At 43.0% G+C, this 26618-nt stretch overlaps 1 protein-coding gene across 7 annotated transcripts in view; it reads left to right on the top strand.

Moving 5' to 3' along the window:
* TEP1 (telomerase associated protein 1) overlaps window positions 1-26618 on the top strand; it is a 1080103-nt gene that overhangs the window by 194908 nt on the left and 858577 nt on the right. For all 7 annotated transcript variants that reach the window (XM_086931874.1, XM_086931872.1, XM_086931869.1 and 4 more), the window contains 2 exons: window positions 6851-6941; window positions 7197-7380. In XM_086931874.1, the coding sequence (XP_086788000.1) occupies window positions 6851-6941; window positions 7197-7380 (275 nt within the window). The remainder of the gene's footprint in view (window positions 1-6850; window positions 6942-7196; window positions 7381-26618) is intronic.

Raw genomic sequence — 26618 nt, 5'->3', positions numbered from 1 at the left:
TTCCCTAATGTAGTACCGGGGTGTAGCTCTCCAGGGTAGGCCACAAAGTACACACTTTGAAGTTAAGGGCTAAACAGTGGACTGCTATTTTGAGTTGATATGAAATAATGACGTGGTAGGGGATTAGTATGTTATCTGATGAGCATATTATTTAAGTTCCACCTGTACTAGAAGAAAGAAAGGCCAGCCTTGCATTCCTATTTGCTGATAGAAGACGCTACTAGAAGAGGATTACAGATGTTCTTCGCCTTGAGGACTGTATCAATTGTTTTAATCAGGGCAGAGGTCTCTGTATCTGACAGGACCTATTATAAGCATCTGCAGTCAGCAGGTGTGTGTCAGATTAGACTTGTGAAAGGCACTGTTCTAGTGGTCCATTATTAAATCTTCATCCCAGCCCCTTACCACCCTATATGCTCTCAAGTAACACAGAATGCTACACATAGAACTGGGCGAATATTATAGTACAGAAGGTAATGGATACAGGGAAGTTAGGCGAGACAAGGTGTGTCCAGATGAAAGCCCCTGCTTGAACACTCAAGTCTGAAATTCCTTTGTTTTTGTCTTCCTGTTGCTCGCATACTAATGTTTACCCAGTAACATACTCTAAGCTCCATCAGGGGTACACCCATAGAAGAGGAAAAGAAACACCATGATTTTAGCCACTCCTGACACCATTGCGCCCATTCAGCATCAAAGATCTCCATCCACTGAAGGGATGGTACCAACTTGCTGGCTTTCTGGAGGAAACTCCCTCCTAATGTTGACACTGAAATATCACCATCGTTCGTGATCAGGAAATCCTTTCCTTCAAGCCACTCGAGATTGCAATTCCTGACATCCCCCACCTATTCAATGTCTTACCATTCAACGTTGAGGTACTTTTTGACATGAAGGCATTCAAAATCAGAGCATCATTTGACGTTTCACAGTCGATCCCAAGACTATTGACACATTCTGCTTTCACTGATTCGCCATCAAGAGTCTTGACAGTGGAGTACATCTGCACCTTCTAGCATGTTCTTGTTAGAAGCATAGAATTTTGTTGGAGGTTTCCTATACCATAGTTTATGTAATTATGGAGACACTCCAGCATCAGGACCTCTACAGAGGCTATTGGAATAAGCACTGTATTTGTCACTTCTGCAGTGACTGAAACTGCCACACAGCTTCTAAAGAAATACTGACCTCCACAAGACCCAACGTTTCTTCAACCTGATCTGAAGCCTGATTTGGGGATATTTTGGTTTGTCTGAAAAAAATAATGCATTAGGTCTTGATACATATACTCTACCAGATAGAGGACGCAAAAGAATGGATGCTGCCTGTTGCAGGACAGCTACAACTGGGCTTAAAGGCTGCCAGTGCCATAGCACCCTCTTAGAGAGGTCTGACCATTGTCTATGGTAACCGGGACAAATATTTGCAGAACAGCTTCACAGGGAGCGAAGAGAAGACTTTGAATAGGTGGTGCAGGAGAGTTTCCTAATATTCAGTCAGGTGATAAGTGCAGTCATTGACTCTGCAGAGCTGATTTTACAATGTAGGTGTATTGCCACATTGGTGTATTGAGGTGTTCATCATGGCTCAGACAACTGAAACTTTTAGATCTGGCATAGTCAGGCGCTCGTTAGGGGCCAGACAACTTATGGAATAAAAATGGTTTGTGTAAACTAGAAAGCGGTTAAATGGGGTTGCTCAGAAGTATTTGAAATGACAATACTAAGCAAAGAGGATAGATATCAACAGCAGAAGTTTCAATGTTGCTGATGATCGTACCACTAGCGATAACCGCAGCATCAGGTGGTCACCCATGACCAGAGAGGTGGTTCTAAATCCACACCATCCAATCAGACACCCTCTTCCATCTCGTCAGGAAATCGAACAATCCACCTTCGGACCATGATTTTACCCCATAACCTGACACCACTCTGTTGTGTCAGTTTGTGCCTCACAGCATTTCAACGAATGACAAAAATTTACAGGTAACAAGTGGGTGCTCACCATTGTTCTAGATGGATGCTCTATTCTTGTCAAAACATCTGCACCATCTGTTTCACCTGTGTACCATCTGGTTGACCTGCACCAGCAGGTGACTTCTTTTCTGAAGAAGAACGATAAATAACTTGTCCCCTTCCCCAAAGGGTGCAGGATTGTTCCTAATCAGCAGAAGGGTTCCAAGAAGGACTTCAGACACATCTTAAACTTGTGACCAGAAAACAAGTGGATTAGGAGAGAAAGACTCTGCATGCTTGCACTCTTTCACACCTTAACTTGCATCTGAAAAGGCAACTGTATGTGTGTAGTAGACATTCAAGATACCTATTTTTACATGTGTGCAAGATACGTATTTTTACATACAGCTTATGAAGATATACAAGCCGTTTCTCTGTTTTGTGGTAGGAGAAACATACTTCCAGAATGCAGCTCTTCTCTTTGGGCTGAAATCCTCAGCACGAACCTTGTGAAAATATATTGCAGTACCCGTACCCATGCTTGGATGATTTGCTTTTCGAAGCCGGCAACCTAGTCTAATTAAAGAAGGACCTTTATGCCAAAATCTTGCCTACTACATTGGCTGGGCCAACAAAACTATTGTCTACATATCAGTAGAAGGCTTGTGGAATGGTATGTCTCCCAGGCAAAAAAATCAACCGGCAGGTTTACTCCGAATATTTTTGTAAACAAAACCATGAGTGAGTCATAGGCAATGAAGTTCTCAGAGATGACTTCTTAAACTGGGGGCTCCCTTTGGTAGACTCATTTGTAGCCAATAAAAACAGCAAATGCAAAAGACTCCCCTCCAGGCAGGGGAAATGGGTTCCCCAGGAAGCCCCATTTTGATGAACTTATTGGACATTACAGTATGTTTTTCATCTCAATTCACTGATTCCAGCACTGCTGTTCAAACTGCAAAGCTTTTTAGGCTAGAATGATCTTGATTGACTCCGTCTCATCAGTCAGTAATTTTTCAGTGACCTACTACAAATGTTGCTGAAACCACACATGAGTCTGCTAAGCAAACCAAACCTGTTGACCAGATTACGGGGTCATTTATTTCACCTGAGACCTTTAATTTTTGCAGCAAGAGTCCTGAAATCAGGCAATATGGGCACCTGAACTTGCCACAACCTTGCATGGAGTACTTGAAGGCAGCAAACATAACTTTACCCAGGGCCTCCTCTGCTTTCTAGTGGAAAATATTTGTTTAGGATGCCAACAGTAAGGCTTTAATCCTATTGTCTGCCAAGACTGATTCTACCATACTTTAAAAATATAACAAAGTCTAAGCTGCTCATCTCAGTTAAAGTTCACAATGTAGCTCTAATACTATTCAGAAAAGCACCTGATCAGGTTTCCTTTTTCAAAATGCCAGTGATTAAGAACCACATTAAAGGCTTAAAGAAAGCCAGTGGGCCAAAAAGATCACCATAACCTCCTTGAAAGCTTAGTCTAGTGCTTTCCAATTAATAGATCCTATATTTGAGCCATCCACCAAGCTTGACTTGAGCATCTGTTCTAGAAGGGGGCCCTATTAGTCTGTCACATTAGCCCCTCTTGTCAAACCCTATAAATGCTTCCGATCTAAAAAGATAGTCATGAAGCTTGCCTTTCTTTTTGTTACGTATCGCCCCATGTATTGGATGCTACAGGGTTGCGTATTTCGACCAAATAAAACAATAAGAAAATCTGATAAACTTTTCATTTTTTTGGTATAGTATGTAGAGGTCTAGCAACCTCAAAATGATCAATTTCAGATTGGACTGTTTTTTGTATTTCATACTGTTATTGGTTGGCCCAACAGAAAGACACAGAGTCCAATTCAGCAGAGGAAATGAATCCAATATGGCTTGGTAAAGAAATATCCCGCTATCAGAAAATTGTATAGCCTCCACTTGGAGATATCTTCACACATTTGCACAACATTATTTACTAGATTCCGAGATGAGAGCTGCCTTTAGTGCAGATCAAGCCATCCTTATGAATCCATTTTCTTTCAATTACTTACATAGTCAAGCATACACCTGTAAGTCTTGTTGTGCTTTATCCCTTATGGTCGAGAGCCACAAGACAGAAGGGTATTGCTTGCTGCTTTATTCTAACAGTGAAAAAGTGCCTCTTTTTGCTTTGTCAACCCCATTTTTGCTGACTGATGTTACTGGTTTCTGCACACTGGGGCACTGCTTTCCAGACCTACTGCATGTGCTGTGACCTTTAAAACATTGTAAAATTGGCTAATTCCCAACTGACTTATTCAACTTTATAGTAAGACCATAGTATATGGTACAGGGAAATTCACCAGTGGCATAGAAAGTTAAATGCTACCTTTGGACTGCAGTCTTTTTAATATTCTGTCCACTAGAGTGGCAAAGAAAACCTTGCTTCAGACCTGACTACTTTTAAATATTAAATATGTCACCCCTAAGCCCACAAGGTAGGATACCTAGTATTTAAAAATGATGCATGTAAGAAATTATTGTTGTTATATACCTTCAGTGCGTAGTCTCCAAAAGCTGTTTTTACTGTTTGTCTATAGCTGTCCTACGAGAAGAGCTAAAGCTTGAAGTAACATCATAACTCTATCTCCGTTGTGAGACAAGCTACAGAATAATTAAAACACCAAATTCAATGTTTATTAAAAATCAATTTCCGTGGCTGAGTCGGATTTTTTATAAATATTTAGAAAAAAGACTGAGAAAAGTAGACTTTGTCTTCTTGGACCTCCGGTAGGTTAACTACTATTAGCCTCCTGGCTGATGGCCCTGCCCATGCTTCCCCTTAATGATGTGTGAAAACTGGTTCCAAAGCTGAAAGAATGACTTAGGCATTTTCATAGGCAGACTTTGTGTGAGGGATATGACACTAATGTTTATTACTTTCAGTGAAAAACCTACGACGGAGAAGAAATGGTTACTTACTGGAAGATATATTTGGATGTAAAGTGTTCCAGAGTCCCCTTACTCAGTGGGAATTATTTAGTATGCTAGACATTTGCTATGTGAGCCCTGCCACTGGACATTCAACTTCCAGCACTGCAATGACTACAAACACACATCAGCAGTAACAGGCAACTGAATGCAGAGGAAAGCAGCAGGGCATGAAGAAGTGAGCAGAAGTGCCCCTGTAAGAGGAGCAGGAACCCCCGTAAAGGAAACAAAAGCGAGGGTTGGGGTGGGGGGGGACGCCACTCTATACTGGAAAACAAGCAGACCGTGGGATTCCGTCTTAATATCAGGATCGTTGTTCACCCCTAAAATAAAGAGTAAAGAATCCATTCTTCTGTAAGAAATACGAAAAAAAGATACACAGTGAAATGTGGAAGGAAGCATTAGGAGAGATGGGGGGTAATCACTGCAAGACAAACACCAGCGAATAGAATGAGTCCGTGTCCTTCCTGTGGTGAAATGTCCTCATACCACGTTAATCTAATTTTTATCACTTCAGCGAGGAGAACTATGAGGCAGAAACAGGACTTCAAGTAAGTTACTAGTTCTGCACTTCCAGGTGGCCTCCAGGAATACTAGAGTGCCAATTTATTTATAGGTGTAGAAGAGCACTTCTTTGTATCAGGGTAACTTCACCTCTGTTCAGCCTCACCATTGAAGTGCTGTGTCCCCTTTAAATTGTGAGAGTAAAATTGCACTAATTTATAGTGTACATCTGCTTGCTATTCTAACATTTTATGTGGATGACCCTCACAACTCTCTGCACGATTTAAGCTAATTTAATATATCTATGTGCAAATGGAATACCTAACCCCGGCTAAATTGAGTAAAATTTACACTGGATGTTCCCTTGGCTGGCTACCCTGCAAGGAGGAAGGGGCTGATTTTATACACCACACACTTGTCTTGCATTTGAGATATGAGTTGAGCTAATGACTATGTGCTAGGATAGTTTTATTTCTACAGATTTGCTCTGAGCAATACTTCTTCAGGATTTCGGTTGTTTAGGTTACCATGCTGGGGAATTACCCACCTTTGATTGTTATCCTTTTGGCTTTGTTAGTTTTAATTTTGACAATGATTGTCAGGTGCAAAAATAGAGAACTGTATTACAGAAAAAATAAAATTTGAACTTCAGAAGGCCGGTGGGCCAGTTAAGCAGCCATGCACTAGAGATGAAACTCAGCTGATACCCAAGGCAATCTTCTAGACCCAGGAGACCAGAGGTGGGCTTTCCATTTTTCTAGTGATGCTTTCCATTCTTCTTCGGCTCCTGGTGTTGAAGCCTTTTTATAGGCTACAGTAGCCCCCGATCACATGGTGGTGCTGATGAAGCCAATGTGGTGCAGGTGGTGGATCCACTAGACTATGGTCCGCCGTACTGTGATTGGCTATGAACCAGTCCTGTGAATCATCCTCCAGTCTGTACAAGAACCAGAGACAGAGTTTGGTGTTCCGCGACCCTGCGACCATAAGAAAGGCTTGTGGGTAGCTCATCGGATACCTTCCTTTTTTATCATGAGTCTAACTCGAGATTAACATTTGTTCTGGGAATGTTTGGGGGTCAAGTCTTTCAGTTCACTTTAGATCAGGTTTGTTGTGAGTATAAGAGAAGTCTGTTGTGTTTGTGCTACGTCTAGGCTTGGGACATGTATTTGCTTGTACTCTTTCTTTGAATCTTGCAGAGATTACTCAGTTACCATATGTAAATGGTAATGATGTTTAAGCAGTAGAGCTCTATCCCTACAAAAACTGGAGATAATACAATTAATAACTTTACATTTTTCATATACAGTCATTATGCTTTTATTTCTCCTTTTTTTAAATTTCCTCCTTTTTTTTAAATATATCGAAATATTCTTGTTTGCCCCTATAGTGCTACTAAGCCTTTTTATCTTTTACAGGATGCCGTCATTCAGAGCAGACAGTTCCCATTTCGTTTTCTCTCGGCTTATAAAGTGATTCTTGACTTAGAGGAGCAGCGTAGAAAATCAGGTAAGGTACAGTGCTTGCAAATAGTATGGCTTATTCCAGGCTTCACTTAGGCTAAAGGTACTTCTGTGTAGTGAAATGGTGATAGGTGTGTGTACTTGAGTGTTAGTGGAGTCAAACCATGCATCAGGTTAAATTCTCATGCACCCTATTGTAGCAGGTGGTCGTTCAAGGTTGGTGTTAGCATCTTCTTGATCTCTTTGCTTGTCTCAGGTGACAACAGCTGTATTTATTGCCAGTATCTTCTTTTTTTCACAGAGACACCCGCCTTATCCAATGCTGCCATCCTGAAGAAGACTTTTAACATGATAGCCAAAAAAGACTCTAGCCTGGGGGGCCTCAAGACTCATAACTGGACTCGCAATGGGTTAAGAGCCGTCATGGGGATACCGTCAGTCTTTCAGCTGGTGAAGCGTGAGAAGGAGATGCAAAAACGAATCAGGTACCCTTACTGGCTAAAAAGTCCAGCTCCAGTAGCAGTAACCCTACCGTTAAATGTATGTATTACTGTCCGCTAATGATGGAGTGGACCTTTCCATAAAGTATGTCTGCATTCATGTTCGATACACTGTACTTCCAAACTGTTGCGCCAAATGCTTTTATTTAGAGGTCCACTATTATGACAGAAAATCATTAGATCAAACTGTTTCAGAAACATTAGACCACAAAGTAGTGGTCTCATGGCAGAACAATGATACAAAGAGGTAGAGGCAAGCTAAAACTTACTGATAAACATCATACACTTATTTGGAGTCTTTGCAGGTTTTCAAACATGAAAGTGAATGATCTGTTTTCTCAAACTCCAGTGACAAACGTTTCCATAGTGTTAGTCACTGAATCATAAGTGATGTAACATTGAAGGGCTATCACAATCTGGTAGCGGTAGATCATGTTCTCCCTTTTGATCTCAGTTCCCTCTCTGGACAGTACAAAGGCACATTTAGCTTCAAACCTTTAAGACCTTTACCATAGTGTTTTTGTACAATACTGTAAACTCCTCACTGACACCTCTGCTTAATACAAGGACAATTGAATACTAGCTCCATGCATGGGGACCTCTTTTTTTGCTATATTTGATAGTGATACTTATGAATATTGCCTTTGTGCATGCACAGGATCCTGTCATACCTTACTGTTGTATGTCTCCCTACTTAATGGCATACTTTATTTCTAGTTTTTTTAATGAGCTGGCTCTTCAGAGGCAACAAATTTCAAATTTTCCTCATGCTTTTCTTGTAAATAATAAAAAGTGGTCAGGTAAGTAACACAGCCTTCTACAGCCAAATCTTGCACTGTTCCTTTAAGCATTCAGGATGGCCCAGTGTCAGAACCTCTTTCAGAGGGCCATGAGGCACGCAGGGATTACTGGGCCCAACTGTGGGGGTTTAAGACTATTACTGCTGATGTACCAGGGTTCGACTAACTATGCAATCTTAGCAACTGGGCCAAATGCCCCTTCTGTACTTGACTCTCAGGGTAGGCCCTATCCAAGGCTCCGTTGAGGGGGGGTGGATACAGTTAAGTGAACACAGGCTCACAACTCAATGTGTACCGCTGCAGCCATATCATTGTCCAGTCAATCGCTCCCTTTTTTGGAAAATAGGAAGTATTTTATTTCTAACACCACCCACACAAAGCAAAAATACGATATTGACAAACATTTACATAGTCCCTTCTCGTGGTTGTGGCTCTAGTGTTTATTTGGCGTTCCCTGTCCCCCACACTTGTGTTTACTCCCCATTCACTACTGGTTACATCCAGGATGTGCCCCACTAGTAGTCAGAGTCTCAAGAATCCGCTACAACTCTAACTTAATTCAATAGTGTTGCAGTGTTAATGTTAATGTTAATGTTAGGCTGCATTTGTAAAGCGCACTGACACCGGAGGTTTCCTGGCGCTGAGATTGAAATTGGGGCAGGAAAAAGGGCTAGTAAGAGTTTGAGAAGAGCCAGGTCTTTAAGCCTTTTCTGAAGCTTAGCAAGGTGTCAGAGGTTTTAATGTGTGGGGGGATGGAGTTCCACAGCTTGGGTGCCAGGAAGCTTAATCTCCGGCCGCCCAATTTTTTTAACTTGAACACTGGGGAGGTAAGAAGATGAAGGTGGGCAGAGCGGAGGTTGCGGGTCGGACGATGAGGGTTGATGAGGGATTTCAGGAAGGTCGGGCAGTTGGTATGCTGTGCTTTGTAGGTTATGCATCCGATTTTGAAGGCGGCCCTTTGCTCAATGGGAAGCCAGTGCAGCTTGGCCAGGAGAGGTCTAACAGATTGCCATTTGGGGACTTTGCATATGAGCCTTGCTGCCTGGTTCTGCACCATCTGGAGACGGTGGAGCAGGGACCTGGAAAGGCCCCAGTAAAGGGCGTTGGAAAAGTCAAGACGGGAGAGAACGAGGGAGATGACAATTTGCACCAAGGCCTCGTGAGAAAGCAGATGAGTAATTTTCCGGATTTTGCGAAGCTGGAACATACTAGCAGAGATAATGGCTCCAACATGAGTTTTCAAGGAGAGATCTTTATCAATGGTGACACCCAGGCTTTTTACTGAACTCGATGGAGTAGGGGCAATGCCCAGTTCAGCTGGCCAGAATTGGGGTCCCCAATGGGCAGAGCTAATGCAAGGCAAGAGGAGTTCTGTTTTTTCCGGATTTAGTTTAAGCTGATTAGACATCATCCATTGTTGGATGTGCAGCATTACAGCCTGGAAATTGGATGTCGCATCCGGGGTGTCTAAGGGAAAGTTGATCTGCATATCATCTGCATAGTTGAGGACAGTGCAGTTCCAATTGCTTAGTGACTGAATTAGCGGGCGAAGATACAGATTAAAGAGCAGAGGTGAAAAGGAGGATCCCTGAGGGACTCCGCAGGTGGTGGGTACCTGGGTTGCAGTGAAGGGGCCTAGGTGGACTGTTTGCACTCTACCAGAAAGGAAGGACTTAATCCAGTCCTGTGCAGGGCCCTGGATGCCTGCTTGTCCGACAGTGCTATCACAATCAACTAGCAGCAAGTTACCATGGGGCAGATATGCCCAAAACACAACTTGCCCACACTGGCAGATGTGAAGCATTTGGAGTTCCCGAGTTTGCCCCGTCTGCTGGCGCTGCTAAGCTAGGTACATTGGCCAAATTTGACCCAGGAGGCTGCACTCAGTGGATGCAGACTCTCTACCTCCTCAGCTGCTCCTGCCGAGTAAGTGTTCGTTCAGCTCCCAATAGGGGTGGCTACGGCAATACTGTCTTGAGTCCCTCACCCTTGTGATGGTGCACTTGTGCTCCCACTGTGTCCTTACTTCTCCGGCGGGAGATAAAAAATTAGTCGCAGTCCTTGGTTCTCCTGGTGACCCCCTCTGACATACAGGGTCACCACAGTTCACTGCTCATAGGCTCCAGCTCAGTCAGCTTGTTCAAGTTCTTTACAATGGGTCTTCCTGGCACACTGGGGCCAGCCAGGCTACCTCACAAGGCTTCAACCTTTACAGCACAACAGTATTTTCCATTACTACACATCAGCTCTGGCTCGCCGCCGCAGCATGGCTCACAGCTAATCTTCATAGCAGTCCTCTCCTTGCATATGGGGGTCGTGGACTCTATTTTTGCATATAGGCAAGGACCTGATCGGTGCCGCAGCTGTTTCTTCACTCCTGGTACAGACACTGCTCCTCACTGGAACTCTAGCTTCCTCCAAGGCTGTCATTTTCCTCACAGGGCACACTAGTCTTGGCAAGCAGACAGGCACTGGTTCTCCAGGGCATTTGGTCTTGAATTCCTTGGGTGATGTCCCTCCCCCAGCTGGGAGAGTGTCAGGCCTAGGTCCCCAGTTCTCGTCATTGGCAGAAGTCTTGCAGAGCCTCCCCTTCTCACACAGCTAGCCCATCTGGCTACTTGGCAGATGACAGGTTTTTTGGCACTCAAACTCCTTTCTAATAGTCCTTTTCTAGACACCAAAAGGGTCTGAGTCTTTGAATTTTATGCTGGTGTCCTGCTTCGTTTGAAGTGCCTACTCCTCTGCTCCTGATTCCTCTTGAAAAGTAGTCTGTCACAGCAGGAGAGTCTCTGAAGCTGATAGTCCCACAACTTAAACCATGGGAGTGACTAGCGTTCACACCTGTATGTCAGCCACAGTGATCTCTGCCTCAAAAGGTTAGCACAGTGCCCCCAGCCCCACTATTTATGATTATCAGCCCCATCTTCGTCTTGAGATGTGCCCAGGCCCATTCTCTGGGACGTCTTACTGAATCATATAGTACCGATTGAAGTGTACAGGAGAGGACTTGTCCAACCCCCTCCCCAGTGTGTGTCCCGCACAGCTTACAGGAATGCAGCAATACACATCTGTCTGAGGATATCTCTACCTCCTCTCCATTCTTCACTATGCAGGCCTGGGTCTTCCAAAATGGAACTCAGGGCCCTCCATGTATTTTACGAGACACAGGCACCCATTTCATATATACAGCATACACACACTACCCAGTACGGTATCCCCTATGTACTGTGCCACTCATACACATACATCCAGCATTTAGCATGCACAAACTGCTCACCACTGTATCCTTCTTATACTGTACCAAACATAGGCACACATATACCCAGCATACACACTTACAATGCACTCACTGCATCTTTCATACATGCTACCACTCACAGGTATACATACACCCAGCACTTATCCTGCACACACTGCACAGCACTACAACCTTCGGCCGCTGTACCACTCATATGCACATATATCTCTAGCACACACATTCACCAGGCAAGTAATGCTCAGTAGCACAGTATCCCTGTGTTTTAACATTTCCAGGCACACATACATAAATCACAGATACACCACCTCTGTGCTGCACTTAACACCAAACTGATAAAGGTCAAAGGTGAGTTAAGTACATAGCAGCAGAATTCTAAAAGTGAATAAGCCTTTAGGCCTCACTCCAGTAACGCAGGTTAAAAAGAACCTGTTCTCTACACGGTATGCTGCCACCACCGCGCTCATGCTTACTCCGGGTGAAGGCGGTAGCCTACCACCTCCTTGAGAGCAACTCTGTGGGTTCCCCTCCCAGTCCAAGACGACCGCAATCCACGAGACCGGCCTGTGTTATGGCACTCCTGCATGTTCCCTGCCTGCCTGCCTGTGAGAACAAAAATCAGCATCATGGATCCAGACATCACTACAGTTAGGCATTCAGGGCAGGGCTGCACGTCCATTATCATGCAGGGGACTTTTCCATCCCAGCTCCCTGCTATCCCAGTGAGCATAGCTTCAACAATTTACTGACAGTCCAGTTTTCTGCTGCCTATTAGAATGCCTGAACAGCATGCTCTGCATTTTAGGGTTTATTTGGATAATCTTTAGTTTCTTTCGAAAACCTACACCATTTAACAACAGTTTGCTCTTACAGTTCACAAGCAGTCATTATTGTGAGCAAATATAATTTTAGTAGTTTGTTTTTTCTTCAAAACAATCAAGCGTTCACTATTTCTAAAGTTTCCACTTTATGTGAAGTCTGAAAATTGCCCGAATTATGTGTGGCATGTACTCTTCTGTGAGTTATACTAAACATGGATGCCTACTATGTCAAAAGAACCCAGGAGATTACTGAACAATGATGGGCAAATTCACTTCAGCGGTAGGTAAGAAACATTCAGGCACTCTCTTGGAGCTGTTGTTGGTTCTCAGTTTACAAGAAAACCTAGGGCTTCTCCCTTCACCTTTGAACTTGCTAAGACCACCCTGTCTGCTTCCCAGGAGATATCCCAAAAACACTTTAAGGAACACAGCTCATGCCATTCCCACCACTTCTAATTATTCTGTGCTGGGCTAGTGAGATTCTGCAAAAGACCAAAAACATTGACTATCCCCCAATGCTTCCAATGTCAAAGCCTAATGATGTCAGCATGTTCGGTGTTGAGGACAAAGATACCATCTTACTCAAGGTAGAGGGACATCTCCTTAAATAAGCACATGCCATCAAGACTGTTTGGGATTTGGTCTTGAGCTGTTTATTTCATTCACCTCGGAGAAAGCATGTCTACTTGATCCCTCCTCACTAGCTGATGGAGGAATGGGACTTTTTAATACCTTCTGTGATAAAAAAAAAAGAATTTGGAGGGGAAATATATTCCTCTGTCAGGGGTGACTCCAGACAAATGGTGTATTCCTACAACTCCCTCAGAACAATACCTAAGAAGAGACCTGCACCAATGTCACAACTGTACTCTGAATAAACATACCCCAACACGTCAATCCTACACACATTTGAGTTCACACAGAAAAAAAACTATTTACAATATTGAGATCAGGCACTGTCCTTTAATTATTTTTTACACTATGTTATAAGTTGGGAGAGCTATCCTTTAAGAAACTTAAATCTAGTTCAACCGTGTCAATTTGATGATATGCATTACTGAGGCAAAATCATGGTTGTTGTGTCTTCCAGCCAATGAACCTTCTACGTGTAGACAAGGCTAAATCTCTGGGTTTTACATTTGTCACCAGTCTGAATCTGCACACATATCAACTCTATAGCAAAGATGCCCAATTCCCAAGCAATATTTCAGAGAAACAGGAGCAAACTAAATGACCATGCAAACTGGGTATCAAGTCTAAGCTTGTTACAAGTGTTCACATAGAACTCATTTTGAAAAAACAGTTTCTTAATAGCACAGGAAAAGCCTGTGTTGATTCAATCAGAATATCTGTCCGGCATGAAATAAAAAGATTAATGCCCAAACTGTAACCAGTATGCTGGCAAAAAACTCAATACAGCCGAAATGTTAATTATTTTAAATATAGGACACTATATTGTAGGAAAGGGCATGAGTATCCCCCACTTTTGCCTGATTCTGATTCACTGTGACAGAGCGTGCACTGGGTTCCTGCCAATCATGTTCCCAGTGCCTGTGTTCATTCCCAAAACTGTATCTTTGTTTCCACAATGGACGCATCTCAGGCACACATGTAAGCCCCTTGAAAAGGTACCAGTGGTCCAATGGGCCTTGTGACCAGAGAGGGTCTCGAAGAGCTGTAGCATGTATTGTGCCACCCTCAGAAACCCCTCACCTAACACATGTACTCTGCCATTGCTGACTTTGTGTTTTGGTGCAGACAAAACGTAAGAGTTGACGTGGCACACATCCCTGTGTGCAATGCCTACCAAGCACTGCCTGTGGCATAGGTAAGTCACACCTCTAGCAGGCCTCACAGCCCTGAGGCAGGGTGCACACAGGTGAGGTCAGAGCTGCATGTGCAATATGCCCCTACAATGTCTAAGTCCCTTATTAGACATTGTAAGTGCATTGAAGCCATATTGCGTACATGGACTGCGTACATGGACTGGGAGTTTGCATTTACAAACTTCACAGCTTCATGATGGCTTTACAGAATGCTAAGAAGTTTGGTATAAAACTTCAGTCTAATTATTCCACACTTATACCATTGTTGGAGCTCTTGTGCTTTTGTGGATCAGGAGCAAAGCCTCCTTGGGGTAGAGGTGCTTCTCACCTACCCCCAATCAGGAACAGCATTCAGGTCAGTGAGCCTCAAAGGCTTCCTATCCCTTGTTGTGCTCGCCGAGGCCTCTCGAGCTAGTGAACATGCCTGCTCACCCTGACCAAGCCCCACTTTTGGTGGCAAAGTTGGCAGGAAATTTACTAAGCAGGAGAGGTGTGCGCCCTCTCAACCAGGACCACCCCTTAGGCGTCCAGGACCAGGGTGACCCCCCTCCTTAGAAAATCCTTCATTTTGAGGGACACGCCTTCTGAGACATTCAAATCTCCACGATGCCACACATGGACCTACACCTTTAACTTTGAAAGCTTTACCTTCCACTGGCATCCTCCTACTTCGCAAAGCAAATGCAGAAGAACACAGTATTCCTCCTTGCTGTAGTTGTTGTAGTCACCCAGGTTATTGCTGTCCTGATGAAACCCTCCTATTTCAATCAGGGTTGAAATGCCGTTGACACAAACTAAGGACGACGGTCCCTAGATGCAAACACCAGACACTTTACCTGGTGCCTTTTCGTTGTTAAATTCTGGACGCCCTTATATTTATACCAATAAACCTTTTTTAGTCACATTATTTGTCATTTCATCTACTATTATCTATTTTATTGTAGTTTCTTTTGTCTGATTGAAATGACACAGGAATTTCCTGTACTATATAGAAACCATTCCAAAGCAAGCCTCTCAAAGGGATTAAACCACTAATCCCCTCCAATGACTTCAAAACTGTAGTTCAATCAGCGATTCTCTTGAATCTGGACTGAAGACAGCTCTCAACTCAGCTGCTCTTCTGGTCTCTGGTACAAGATGTTCTGACCACATCACTCCTGTCAGGACCACTTCTACTGACTCTCCATTCAAGCAAAGGTGTACTTTCAAATTAGATGATGCAGGCCTTCAAATTGGCTGGCATCATCCACAAAACTCTACGCAAAGGCTCACCAAACTATCTCACAAATCAACTATCTATCTCGGGGGGCTCTCGTTCCCTTGGATGTTCCAACTCTGTGTGTCTGGGAATCCCTACCTTCAACAAATTGAGAACTCTGAAGCAATCCTCAGGCTTTGTCCTAAAAATCTGGACCGCCATCCCATCTGCCGTCAGGACAAACCCCTCCATATCTCCTTTAAAATGGAACTGAAATTCATTTCATGCTTAATGACTCAATCAGACTCCCAAGTTCTTATGGTTGGCTACAATTCCATTGTAAATCTGCTAATGTACTTTTCCAATGAGCTTTGTAAAGTACTTTGATACCCCTTGCGGTCTGGTTTGCGCTACATAAGGCTGCTGCAAATAAATACATAAATTAATTGAATCCATCAACATCTTTAGATTTTCTTAAAACAGCTCTTTATTGGATTTCCAAATACTTATCCAAAACACAGCCAGTGTGTTTCATTCCAAAAGCTGGAATTTCTTCAGGGGTTCCTTATTTCAATAACTCTCTCCAATCCCTGGTATTGAGTTATCTTGTTTTTCTTTGAACTTCTGTCTACACCTTAAGGTTCCGCTAATGTCTACATGCTGTCTTTGGTGGCACAGGTAATTTTTCTGAACATATAATTTGATATAAACATTCTTGTGGGTACATCCTAGACACTTTCTGCCCTGTGTGTTGTGCATAGAGGTTCGAAGAAGTCATGCTGGAAGGCTTAGCAAGTCTTACATTATGACCCGGATTACAAATAGGGTGGAATAGTGTGGGGTATTTGCCATCCCTTGTAAAAATTGATATCCAGAGTCGGATGTTTACCAGGTGTTTTAATTCCCTGCTATTCAGAGTTCGCCACTTTGGAATCGGGCATTACATCCAGAATCAATATTTATCCAACTGAAATCCACAAGTGTTATCTTTTTACCTGGCCTTTCCGTTGATAAATTTCTCTGGGAATTTATCTGGCAAAATGTGTCAAAGGAAGACAGTAGGGTGCGATAATTATTGCACAGATTAGAATTCTGGTTGGACTTCAACCCGCTACTTTAGAATGAAAGCCTGTGTTTCATCAGAGCAAGCTTTCTATAAACCCGGTGACGTAATCCTAGCCGTCCTCTCCGAATTACATAGTACCACTCCTTTCCCAGCAGGGTGATGCCTTCAGACTCTTCCTGTAAAAACGCCCCTTTTGTGCGGTCTAGAAAAAAATCAAAGAAATAAGGAAGTCTAATCCACGGTTTACCAATAATGGTGCCACCAAGGTAGGGTTGATGTTTTTCAAGCAGTCCTTTGGATTGTATTCCGTATAATACACTGCTACCACGAATACAGAGGTCTCCTTCATCTGAGCAAAAAGTTTTATTGCAGCCCTTCTTACAATTGTGTATGTTGAAGATATTTGCAGCGATGCTATCTCAAACAGATTGGCACATTATCAAGGCACTGCTCCATATATTCTGACTCCTGTACAAGCTATGAGGTGGTTCTAGGGTCTGTCAAAACGTTTTATATGGCAGTTCTCTTCACCATCTTGATTTTAAGTTTCCATCCCCCACTTGAGAGGTTAGGAGTGAGCTTGCTGTTCTTTGCTGCATTGGTCATGGCTAATAGGGAAGATCTTTAATGGAAAAGCGAATGCAACTCTTAATGCTTGTTCTTCATCATTGAATTTTCATGAACACCATGCCATACTTACTGGAAAACGCAGAGTCAAATCTGGTGGATAGCTTAAATTTAAAATCTTAACGCTTCACTTAAGCGTGAAAATGCACAGGCGCCACAGCTGTGCCCCTAGGGTTGCAGTGTCAGCTTAGAGACCTAAGAGAACAGTGCAGTTTTGCTTGCTGTAAAGCTAGCCTTTTTTCCCTTTTTTTCTTTTTTGATTAAAAATAAATAAACAATAGCATTGACAAACCGTAGGGACTGCTTCTCCATTATCTACATTATCAGTACCAGCTGTCCCTACACTAGCAGCATAAATTGCTCGTTTATCTCTAAAGGAACAAAAGCTAGGCATTCATTAAAAAAAAAAAAAAAAAAAGAATATTTATATTTTGTATTGTCGAAAGATAAGTACAGTTTAATATTGAAGGTTGTCCCTTCAACAGCAGGAACCACGCTGTGGCTAAACACTTATAACTAGGCTTCACTATGTACATAAAATTAATTACATTAGGAATAGACCTCAGACAAAATGCAGATGTAACCTGCTCAGCCTCTCACTCTGATCTGACCAACTTCTAGACCTGCACTGTGACATCACATAGACTCACACTGACCTCATCGCACTAGCCAATCTGGTTTTGAAGCACATACTGGTATGTGGACATGCGTAGAGCCACCCAGAATCCAGTGAAGATGGAGAAATTGGATTTCAAGTAAGCAGCTTTTCCCTACCCATCATGACACAGCAACAACGACACACTGAAAATATTATAGATTATAGATTATTCAGCAATCATTTGTTATTGCAGTCATAGAGAACCTTAAATATACCAGTTTGGCTAACATAACCGTATTCACTGCTGCAGAAATTACCAAATATATTTTCCTGGGAGCAGGAAGAGGAATTGCTAATTCCATGTTTAAAATTATCCTCACAAGAAATTTTCAAGCAAAGGTTATAAGCACTAACGAGAACAAAATACATGTAAATAATATTCAAAAGCTTGAATGAAGCGTTTCCACTTGGGCGCACATCAGAGGTATTTGGGCAGACTTGTCTTGGTTTGATCCCCTGCTTTGCACACCTTCAGGCCCAGGCATTGTAGCAGAATCTGGGAGTCCAGAGTGTCGAAGACAATTGGCTAGTATAGCAGTGCGAGCGATACGCACACCTCTGGTTACGTTAAATAATCAGTGACCGCTTTAAAGGCTGCCCATCACGTGAAGAGATTTCCCATTATCTAGTCACTTAAATTCTTTGAAGCATTCCTAGCTTCTGCATTAATGTTGATATCACGTATTTCCTTAGTAGTAGCAGCGCTCCTTGCTTTATTGTTGTAGGCACTTACTGCTTTAGCATTGGTAGTGCTCATTATTTTGGTGTTGGTAGCACTTCTTCCTGTTAATGATGACAGTACGCCTTCGGTTAATAATTGTGATGCTCCTTACATTACTGTGTGCACTGCTTGCATTGTTGACACCGCTTTACTGTTGCCACTGCTCCCTGTTTTAATGGTGGTGGTGCTTTATACTTTGTTGGCTGCACTCCTTGCTGTAATGTTTGTGCCAAATCTTGTATTAATTCCTCCTATAAGTGCCAAAAACCCTCCCTTTGTAAATTGGAACTATCCTCCATAGAACGCATGTTGTGAGCTCCGTGCATAGACATTGGGAGTATTCTATGCTTTAAGTGTTCGCAGTAAGCACAGTATTACCATTAGCAGGACTTACTCATTCAACGTTGCAGAGGACCTTCCATCCTTATCAATAGCACTTCATAGTTAATGTTAGCAGCACTTCTTGCAGCAACAGGCAGTTATAATGTGGTTGAGGATCACCAACAATTGCTGCAGGTTGCTTTGGAGATATCATCAGTATTGCAAGGTCCTTTTCTTTGGGCTCCATGCAGCTCCATGGATATTCACCTTTTTCCAGTGGCGGTAGCAGCCAGTCCCATAGGCCCTCTTACTTGTAGTGTTCTCAGTGAAGCAGCTCTACTCCTGACTTCTTAAATTGAGTTGTCTATTCATCATCACTGACACCGTTCCCTCACAAGCCTTGATTTTCTCTCTCTTGGGAAGGGTGAGGGGCCTGTGGCCGACTTGGCCCCATATCAGAGCCATCACATTACAAAGTTCTTTCTTTAAGAGTCCCCTACTTAGTGGCCACCTGTATACCAATAGTTAATTTGACCTCTCCCAGAATGACTGAAAATCTACTGCAGCTGCATTCACCTTAGGATTACAAAGCAATGTAAATTAAGTGAATTGTCGTAGCATCTGTCCTTTATGCAGCCCACACTTGGAGGTTTATCCTACCTGGCTTCAGGGGGGAGGGGGGTCATATACATATCAACAACACCGAATACCCCTGACTGAATCACTTCACCAGTGATATCACCTCTGTCTGAATACATTACGGTGCAGAAATCCAATATTCTAAAAACAACTGAAAATATTATATTCAATATTAAATCAAAAAGTATCGATAGATGATACCAAACGAAGAAAAATGACAGGCTACACATACGTAATTACCAAAAAACAACATACATTTAAATTCTAAACACATAACTTTAGGGATTGCGCTAATATTAAGTCCATTGAATGCTATTTAGAGGTAATTATATATCAGATTGCATTATAATTGTAATTTAATCAATGACCAAAAGAGTCAACCTTTCGGCCCTATTAGTGATTCAATAGGACCATTTACAGGACTTCTGTTATGGCCTCAAAGCAATTAATGTATTAACATCATAACATACCCCTATTATCCAATTCCAATGTAACATATCAACACACATTTCCTATATAATCACATTAGTTTGAAACGAGTATACCTCAAACAAATGCTCAAATTGTTTTATTACACCATCCAATATAGAATTTGTTTTCAATTTTGTTGCTGTATTTGTATATATTCATTTTGGTTTATTAATTTTAATATTATTTAATTTAGTAAAACAGTCGCAGACCCCCTGAGTAGGCCTGCGGCCCCAGGGGTCCTTAGACCGCAAGTTAAGAGCCACTGACTTAAATGATACTTACATAAACATCACGCATAAATGAATTTTTGTATTACGAACAATGATTGTTTATGATAATAATGTAAAGTAATGTTATGCACTTTTTTATTTTTTACACAATTTCTTAAAGTGATTAAATAGAATTCATTGATGTGGCCATGGCTTTTGTTTTATGGATGATTCTTTTTTATTATTATTGTTTAGTGGATGCTGGCACCAGACGCACAGACTGCACATAAGCAGGCAGCAACAACGTACTTGCATCCATAAACAAGTGAGAGAGAGAGAGAGAGAGAGAGAGAGAGAGAGAGAGAGAGAGAGAGAGAGAGAGAGAGAGAGAGAGAAGAGGCACTTGCATATTCCAGTCACTGTCACACACAACACAGATGCAGTCAAAGTATATTATATGGCGTTACATAGTTGGACAGGTGGAGGCAGGCTTCAGGTGTACTTATTCTTTGAGCCCTATGCAGAGAAAATCAAACATCATGGAATAGAACGTGAGGTGCCAATGCCCAACCAATCCTCCGCCTGTCATTGAAACATTCACATCTAATAACTGATAGAAGCTTCCCTTTCCATGCACATTCATGCCTTTTTTCTGTTGTAGTAACTACAACTCAATTAATAATAGTCAATAATCTTTATTCGGATATTCCATTATCCATAAAAGTACACAGATAATTACGTACATGGTCAAGATAATAAAAACACGATAAAATTACATAAAAATGTTGTTAAGGTTTCTATATCATTAACGATAGCAGCAATACTTGCATAACAATTTAGCAAAGTGCATTATTGTCCAATTCATCACTGACTTTCAGTAAATTTCTATAGCAGCATCAATTGATATAAACATATGCAGAGATCACCTTTAGAATAGCAGCAATGTATAAGGAGTAAACATTTCACAGGCATCTGCTACAGTGGTTTGCTAGCCTTTGGCATCGTTATCTAAAGTGCTAAATTAGTAAAGTGCATAGTTCGTATTTACTGGACCATCTAGATAAAGTGCATAATACAAGATCACCCATGAAACATTAAGGCAAGCGAGTTACTATGGTTCATGTGTTTACAGATGGCAACGCAGGGTGAAGTGTGACAGTGCAAGTGTGCAACACCACTAAGTGGATGTAATACCTCTTTGCCAGGTAGACATTTATTCATCAATTACTATGGTTCATATATTTACAAATAGCAGCGTAGGATAAAGTATGACTATACAAAGTGCAATTATAAGCCAGCTCCGTCTATATATATTACATGTGGGTATAATAGGTGTTCATTCATAGAAGAGCGGGAACGGATGGCCAGTTTTAAAAAGGTGCACACACTGTATATAATGCCCTCCTCTTTAAGCTGAAGAACAGTCTTGTATGCCGCTTTAAAATCCTTTGTACCTCTGGCTCTAAAAAATTGGTATCAAGAGGAGTTTACTATACTTTTGATAAAAAGAGCAAAAGAACAGAAAGTGCACCATTGTTTGTTTCCCTGGATTTTGGCATGGGCAAGCCAAATTCTCGATGTTGGGCTGATAGCCCATGGGGAAACACAGTAAATATTTTAAAGATCCTGCTCTTAAACGAAATAAAAGGCTACGCTCCCAGCATGTGATGTCTTTGAGGAGATACCCGGCAAGTGTGCACAGAATAGGTTCGGTGTCACTTTCTATTTGGATATACTGTTTCAGTATATCCAATTGTTAACTGTTATAATTGTTAACTGAAAACCCAGAACCAAAGGCTTGGAGCCTGGCTTAGATCGAACCATGTGGCAAACCCATTCGCACTGCAGTTTGTAAGCATAACGTCTATCAAACTAAATGTCCTACTTAAATCATCAAACTTAAGTTTGATTTTGTGAGTTTTACATAATTTTGTTTTTCTTCTTTCAAAGGAACTATGGCATTTTCAAATAGTATGTACAACGGATGCATTTGAATTTTCATTTTCTGATAGATACTTCTAACCACAGATTCTGCATTTTTTGAATAACCCCTGGTGTCAGACTGGATCTGGAAATCTTAAAGCTATCACAAAAGAGCAAAAGCTCCCACATGCTGTCTGACTCCATGAAAGCTTTGCAGCACCCTAGAAATGACCGAGCAGAGTCACATATAGTCCCCGCCCTTAAGTGCTTATTCCCAACTTCTGAGGATTCCAAACATGGAAATAGTGTGCCAGAGAAGCAATATGTTCCCACCAAAAAAGAGGACAAGATTCAAGCTATGCCACAACTTCAGAGAGCAGATGTCAGTCACAAAATATCACCATGTTTCTCTCCATTGTTTGTTCTTTGACCACGGCTGAAAAGTTGTGTGATACATGTGCTCTGATGCAGACGATGGCGATCACAGAGTTAGAAACAAAGTTCTATGTATGAGGGCACAAGAAGAAGTCACTTTTGAAGCCTCAGTTCCCCTCCAAGTTGCAGGGTTGCTCCCACTCCACGCTCTTTTTGCTGATTACAGAATTGGGAGCCCGCGGTTACGGATGGCTGGTTCAAATGTGAGAGTCCTATTCTAGCCTGGTCCGGCTGATAAATACTGTTGCGATTTTGCTAACATACTTTAGAGGATATTCGGATTCCCTCGCTTTTATATATGCGAAGTATGATTACTTTTCTGGGACCATGACATCATTGACATTGCATCGGGATGTGAGCCCATACCACGGAGAATACGACGGTTAAAAATACAGTACATCGTGATTTGACTTATATTGGACAGGCGGCAAACTTAGCTGTGGCAGCACCTGAGCCTGATCTTTTGAACTTTTATTGTCCAACAAGTGTAAATCCTATGACCTATGGGCAACACACATAATGTTCAGAACAGTGTTGGATTTTGATACTATAACCGCGTCCTGTACAGTCTATGAAGAAGCACGGTTGGTCACTATTACGACTATCAAATTAACTTTTGAGAGCCTTGAGGAAGTCACTGGATATGACGAAACATATGTTGGCTGTTCTCGTGCACACCAATCAGGACCGTGTAGTGTTATGATTCCTGTTTAATATCTTCCTATTTGTATTTGTTTAGAAATAGGGGTACACTCAGGCCTGATGGAAATTGTTATATATAAAAAAAATCTGCATAAATTAAAGAAAAAACGTTTTTGTACAAACTCCTCTCTGTCATTTGCCTGTGAAATATTGAATATTTGGTTTCATGATAGCAACTTATCAAGGTTTTATATTTGGATTTATATAACATTTAGAGTGCCGGGTATAATGATGTAACGTATCTCACAGTGACTGTGGTTGGTCCCTGTGTGTTTGTGCACCCAAGGTAGTAGGGTACACCTTTACCCTTAGTGGCACCGTTAGAATTTCTCAATTGTCAGATATATTTGGAGAATTTACCACACCTCTGGTTGCCCATTGTATTTGTACATTTTCTGAGGTGCGATCCCTTAGACACTACCACCGTTTCTTGCATTGTAAAAATTTGTTCCCACTCCAGATCGAGAGCTATTCTCATGTCAAATTCCAGGCCCACTCAAAAGTCCTCAGGTTATTCAAAGTCCAAAGTGAATCACACGGGAAAGATGACAAAGTGAGATTCAACCCACTCTTGCTCATCAAATTGAAGTGAGAACCTGTGCAGGTGGCATTCTAAGGACCCGTCTCCTCTGGTGTCCTACAATTCTGAGCTAATTCACTGTATGCCCTGAATTTCCTGGGCAGTTGGTGACCCCACAGCACCTGGAGGCCTTTATAGGCGCCAAGCTGCAAATTTATCAAGTTGCGACTAACTACTTCTAGAGCCCCTTTGAGCCCCTCGAACCCTCAGGCCAGCAGTTGCATTTCAGCCAGCAGGTTGCTCCCCATGCCAACTGAACATGTTGGGATTGCTGTTAGCCCTTGCTGACTGTAATCCAGACATCTACTCTGGCCCCAAGGTCGATGCTTGTCCCATTTACGGTGGTAACCCTCTCGACTCAGATAGTGCTCTTGCTAGATCCAATCCAGAGTTGCCGATGGTGCACACCACTCCTATGTCATGCTATGAGATACCCAAGGTTCAACCAGCCATACTAGAGCCTTAACCCCCAGCTTCTTCCACTACCGAATACTATCAGAGGCTGAATGCCTTTTTTCTCTGATTTGGGTGTGGCCCAAGAGCTTAGACATGTTCACCACAATAATGAGTAGGCGAACAACTTATTTCTCCTTCATTACACCAATGCAGGATTCTTGGACTTATAAAAGGCTAGTGGGTTGGCTCCCTCAATTTAGTTGGAAGGCTCATTTGGCCCACCAACTGAGGAAAGGGAGCTAATCAAATTTATTGACTGAAATACTCAGCCAGGGTCGACCTCTGCAGAACCACAATTTCCCTTTAATGATGCACCCTTGAGATGTTCTGACAGCCAGCCCAGAGGAAGCATTGCTCTGTCCCTCTAGTCAGTTACCCTGTGGCTAGACAACACAGACCAGCCTTTGGTGATTCAGAATTACTCACCCAGCACATACTCCCAAAAGCCTTGTCATTCATGAGGCCACCAGTTAGGTTAACCCAAATTCTTTCACTTCTGCTCCATCAGACAGGGAGTCCAAGCATATTGATGTATTTAGGATGACCGTATTCTCTTCATCTGGCCCTCAGGGAGCTGGCCAGTGAGATCTTGCCCACAATTTGAGAAGTCCTCTGGGCTACTTTTGTCTAGACCTTCCAAGATTGGCAGAATGTGGTGATTTAAGTCTTGCATGCTGACCTCAATACAACAGACTGTGTGGGCTGCGTTTGGCACCAGTATAGAGACTGCATACTTTTTTTTTAACCATATTTTATTGGTTTTTGCACTAACCACTACATTTCATCACACAGAAGATCGCACATAACCGCAGTGAAATGACTAGCTGATCCCCCTCATTTACTATTGCATGTTAGTAAGGATATGCATAAAGACAAGCACATAGTCCGCTCATCCCTGAAACCTCTCAAACAGCAGACGCCCTTACCTCATTATCCTCTTTCTTGCCCTTTGGAGTTTCAATTCAGCTCCTTCCTCCATAGGACTGAATCTACTCCAGGGAGCAACCAGGAATCTCTGGTCTGTGTAGTGCAACGCTTCGATAATAGCACCATGATGTCCACATTTTATAGTGTTTAAGGGGGCAGACTCTGACCTGATATATAGGAATTTCCAAGCTCATGCAGCGGTCCAGCTTCTGTTTCCACTGTTCTAAAGTTCAAGGCTCTCTCTTTTTTCAGACCCTAGCGATGTCTCTTTTCGCTATCACCAGCCCCACGCACAAAAGAGCAATACTATACCTTTTGACATCTAGTTCTTTCCTCAGGCACGCCAGCAGCCCCTCCAAGAACTGGGTCAGTTAAGTGCATGTCCAGGTTGTGTGTAGGAAGTCAACCCTCCCCCGTCCCTCCCCCAGGTGAGTCGGTGGGTCTACTGTCCCCATATTTCACAACTTTTCCTGGGCTTGGTACACTCTGTATCTGAAAGAGACACGTTAGTGATAGATTCCTTACCTTAGAATATCCCTAGGTGTCAGACTAGATCCGGAAAGTTTTTCGTCAGCAGTACCCCTGCGTGTCGGTAGGTGTTGTTGTGCGGATCCGGGTCTGTCATGGACATGCCTTTTGATGGTACTCGCCTGTTTGGTGATAAGGCAGACAGTGCCCTGGAGCGTTTCAAGGACTATCTGGCTACGGCCAAGTCCATGGGTCTCTCCACCACATGCCCGGCCAAGTCTACCTTTCATTCCTTTTGTGGCCACGGAAGGGGCGCCCCTACACGTTTGTTCAGCCAAAAGCCTGCTCAGAACCAACCTTGGCGCAGGCGTGGAGCCCGCCGTGGCGGCACAGGGGGCCAGCGTGCGGGTCAGTCCACCTCCACTCCCACAGCATCCGCCTCAAATCCGTCCTAGTCCAAGCTCTGGGGTGCACCCCACGCCAGTGGGTGGCAGGATTCAACATCACCTCCCCCACTGGCGTTCTGTCACTTCCAAAGGGTGGGTGCAAATTGTCTGAAGGAGTTACTCCATCCCCTTCGAGTCTGCCCCCCACCATGCCACCTCAGTTCCACTGCATGTCGGGGGATCACTTTGAGCTTCTCCAACAGAAAGTTATGGTCCTCTTGGCAAGGGGCCATCAAGCGCATTCCTGGGCCAGAAGTAGGACGTGGTTGTTATTCCTACTACTTTATGGTCCCCAAGAAGGACAAAGGGGGCCTGCGCTCCATCTTGGACCTCAGGAATGTCAATTGCTTCCTCACAGCTCATCTGCGCAGGTCAGTGGTGTCAGTCTTCCCCTACCTCGATGACTGGTTGTTGAAGGCGGGCTTGCCCGAGGCAGTCGTCACCCACCTTCAGACTACAGCCAACCTCCTGCATCTGCCAGATGGCATATGCGGGCTCTGCAGTGGGACCTGAAGTTTCAGTGGGCACAGCATTAGGGCAACCTGTCAGATCACATACAGATCTCTGAGGGCACGGCACATCAATTGCAGTGGTGGCTCACAAATCGTGATTGGGTCAATGCCAGATGCCTTTCCCTTCTTCAACCGTAGCACACAGTGGTGACTGATGCGTC

This window comes from Lissotriton vulgaris, chromosome 7 (genome assembly GCF_964263255.1).
Source record: "Lissotriton vulgaris chromosome 7, aLisVul1.2, whole genome shotgun sequence".
Lineage (NCBI taxonomy): Eukaryota > Metazoa > Chordata > Amphibia > Caudata > Salamandridae > Lissotriton > Lissotriton vulgaris.
Note: the sequence above shows the minus strand (reverse complement) of the source record. Positions and strands in the feature narration are given on the sequence as shown.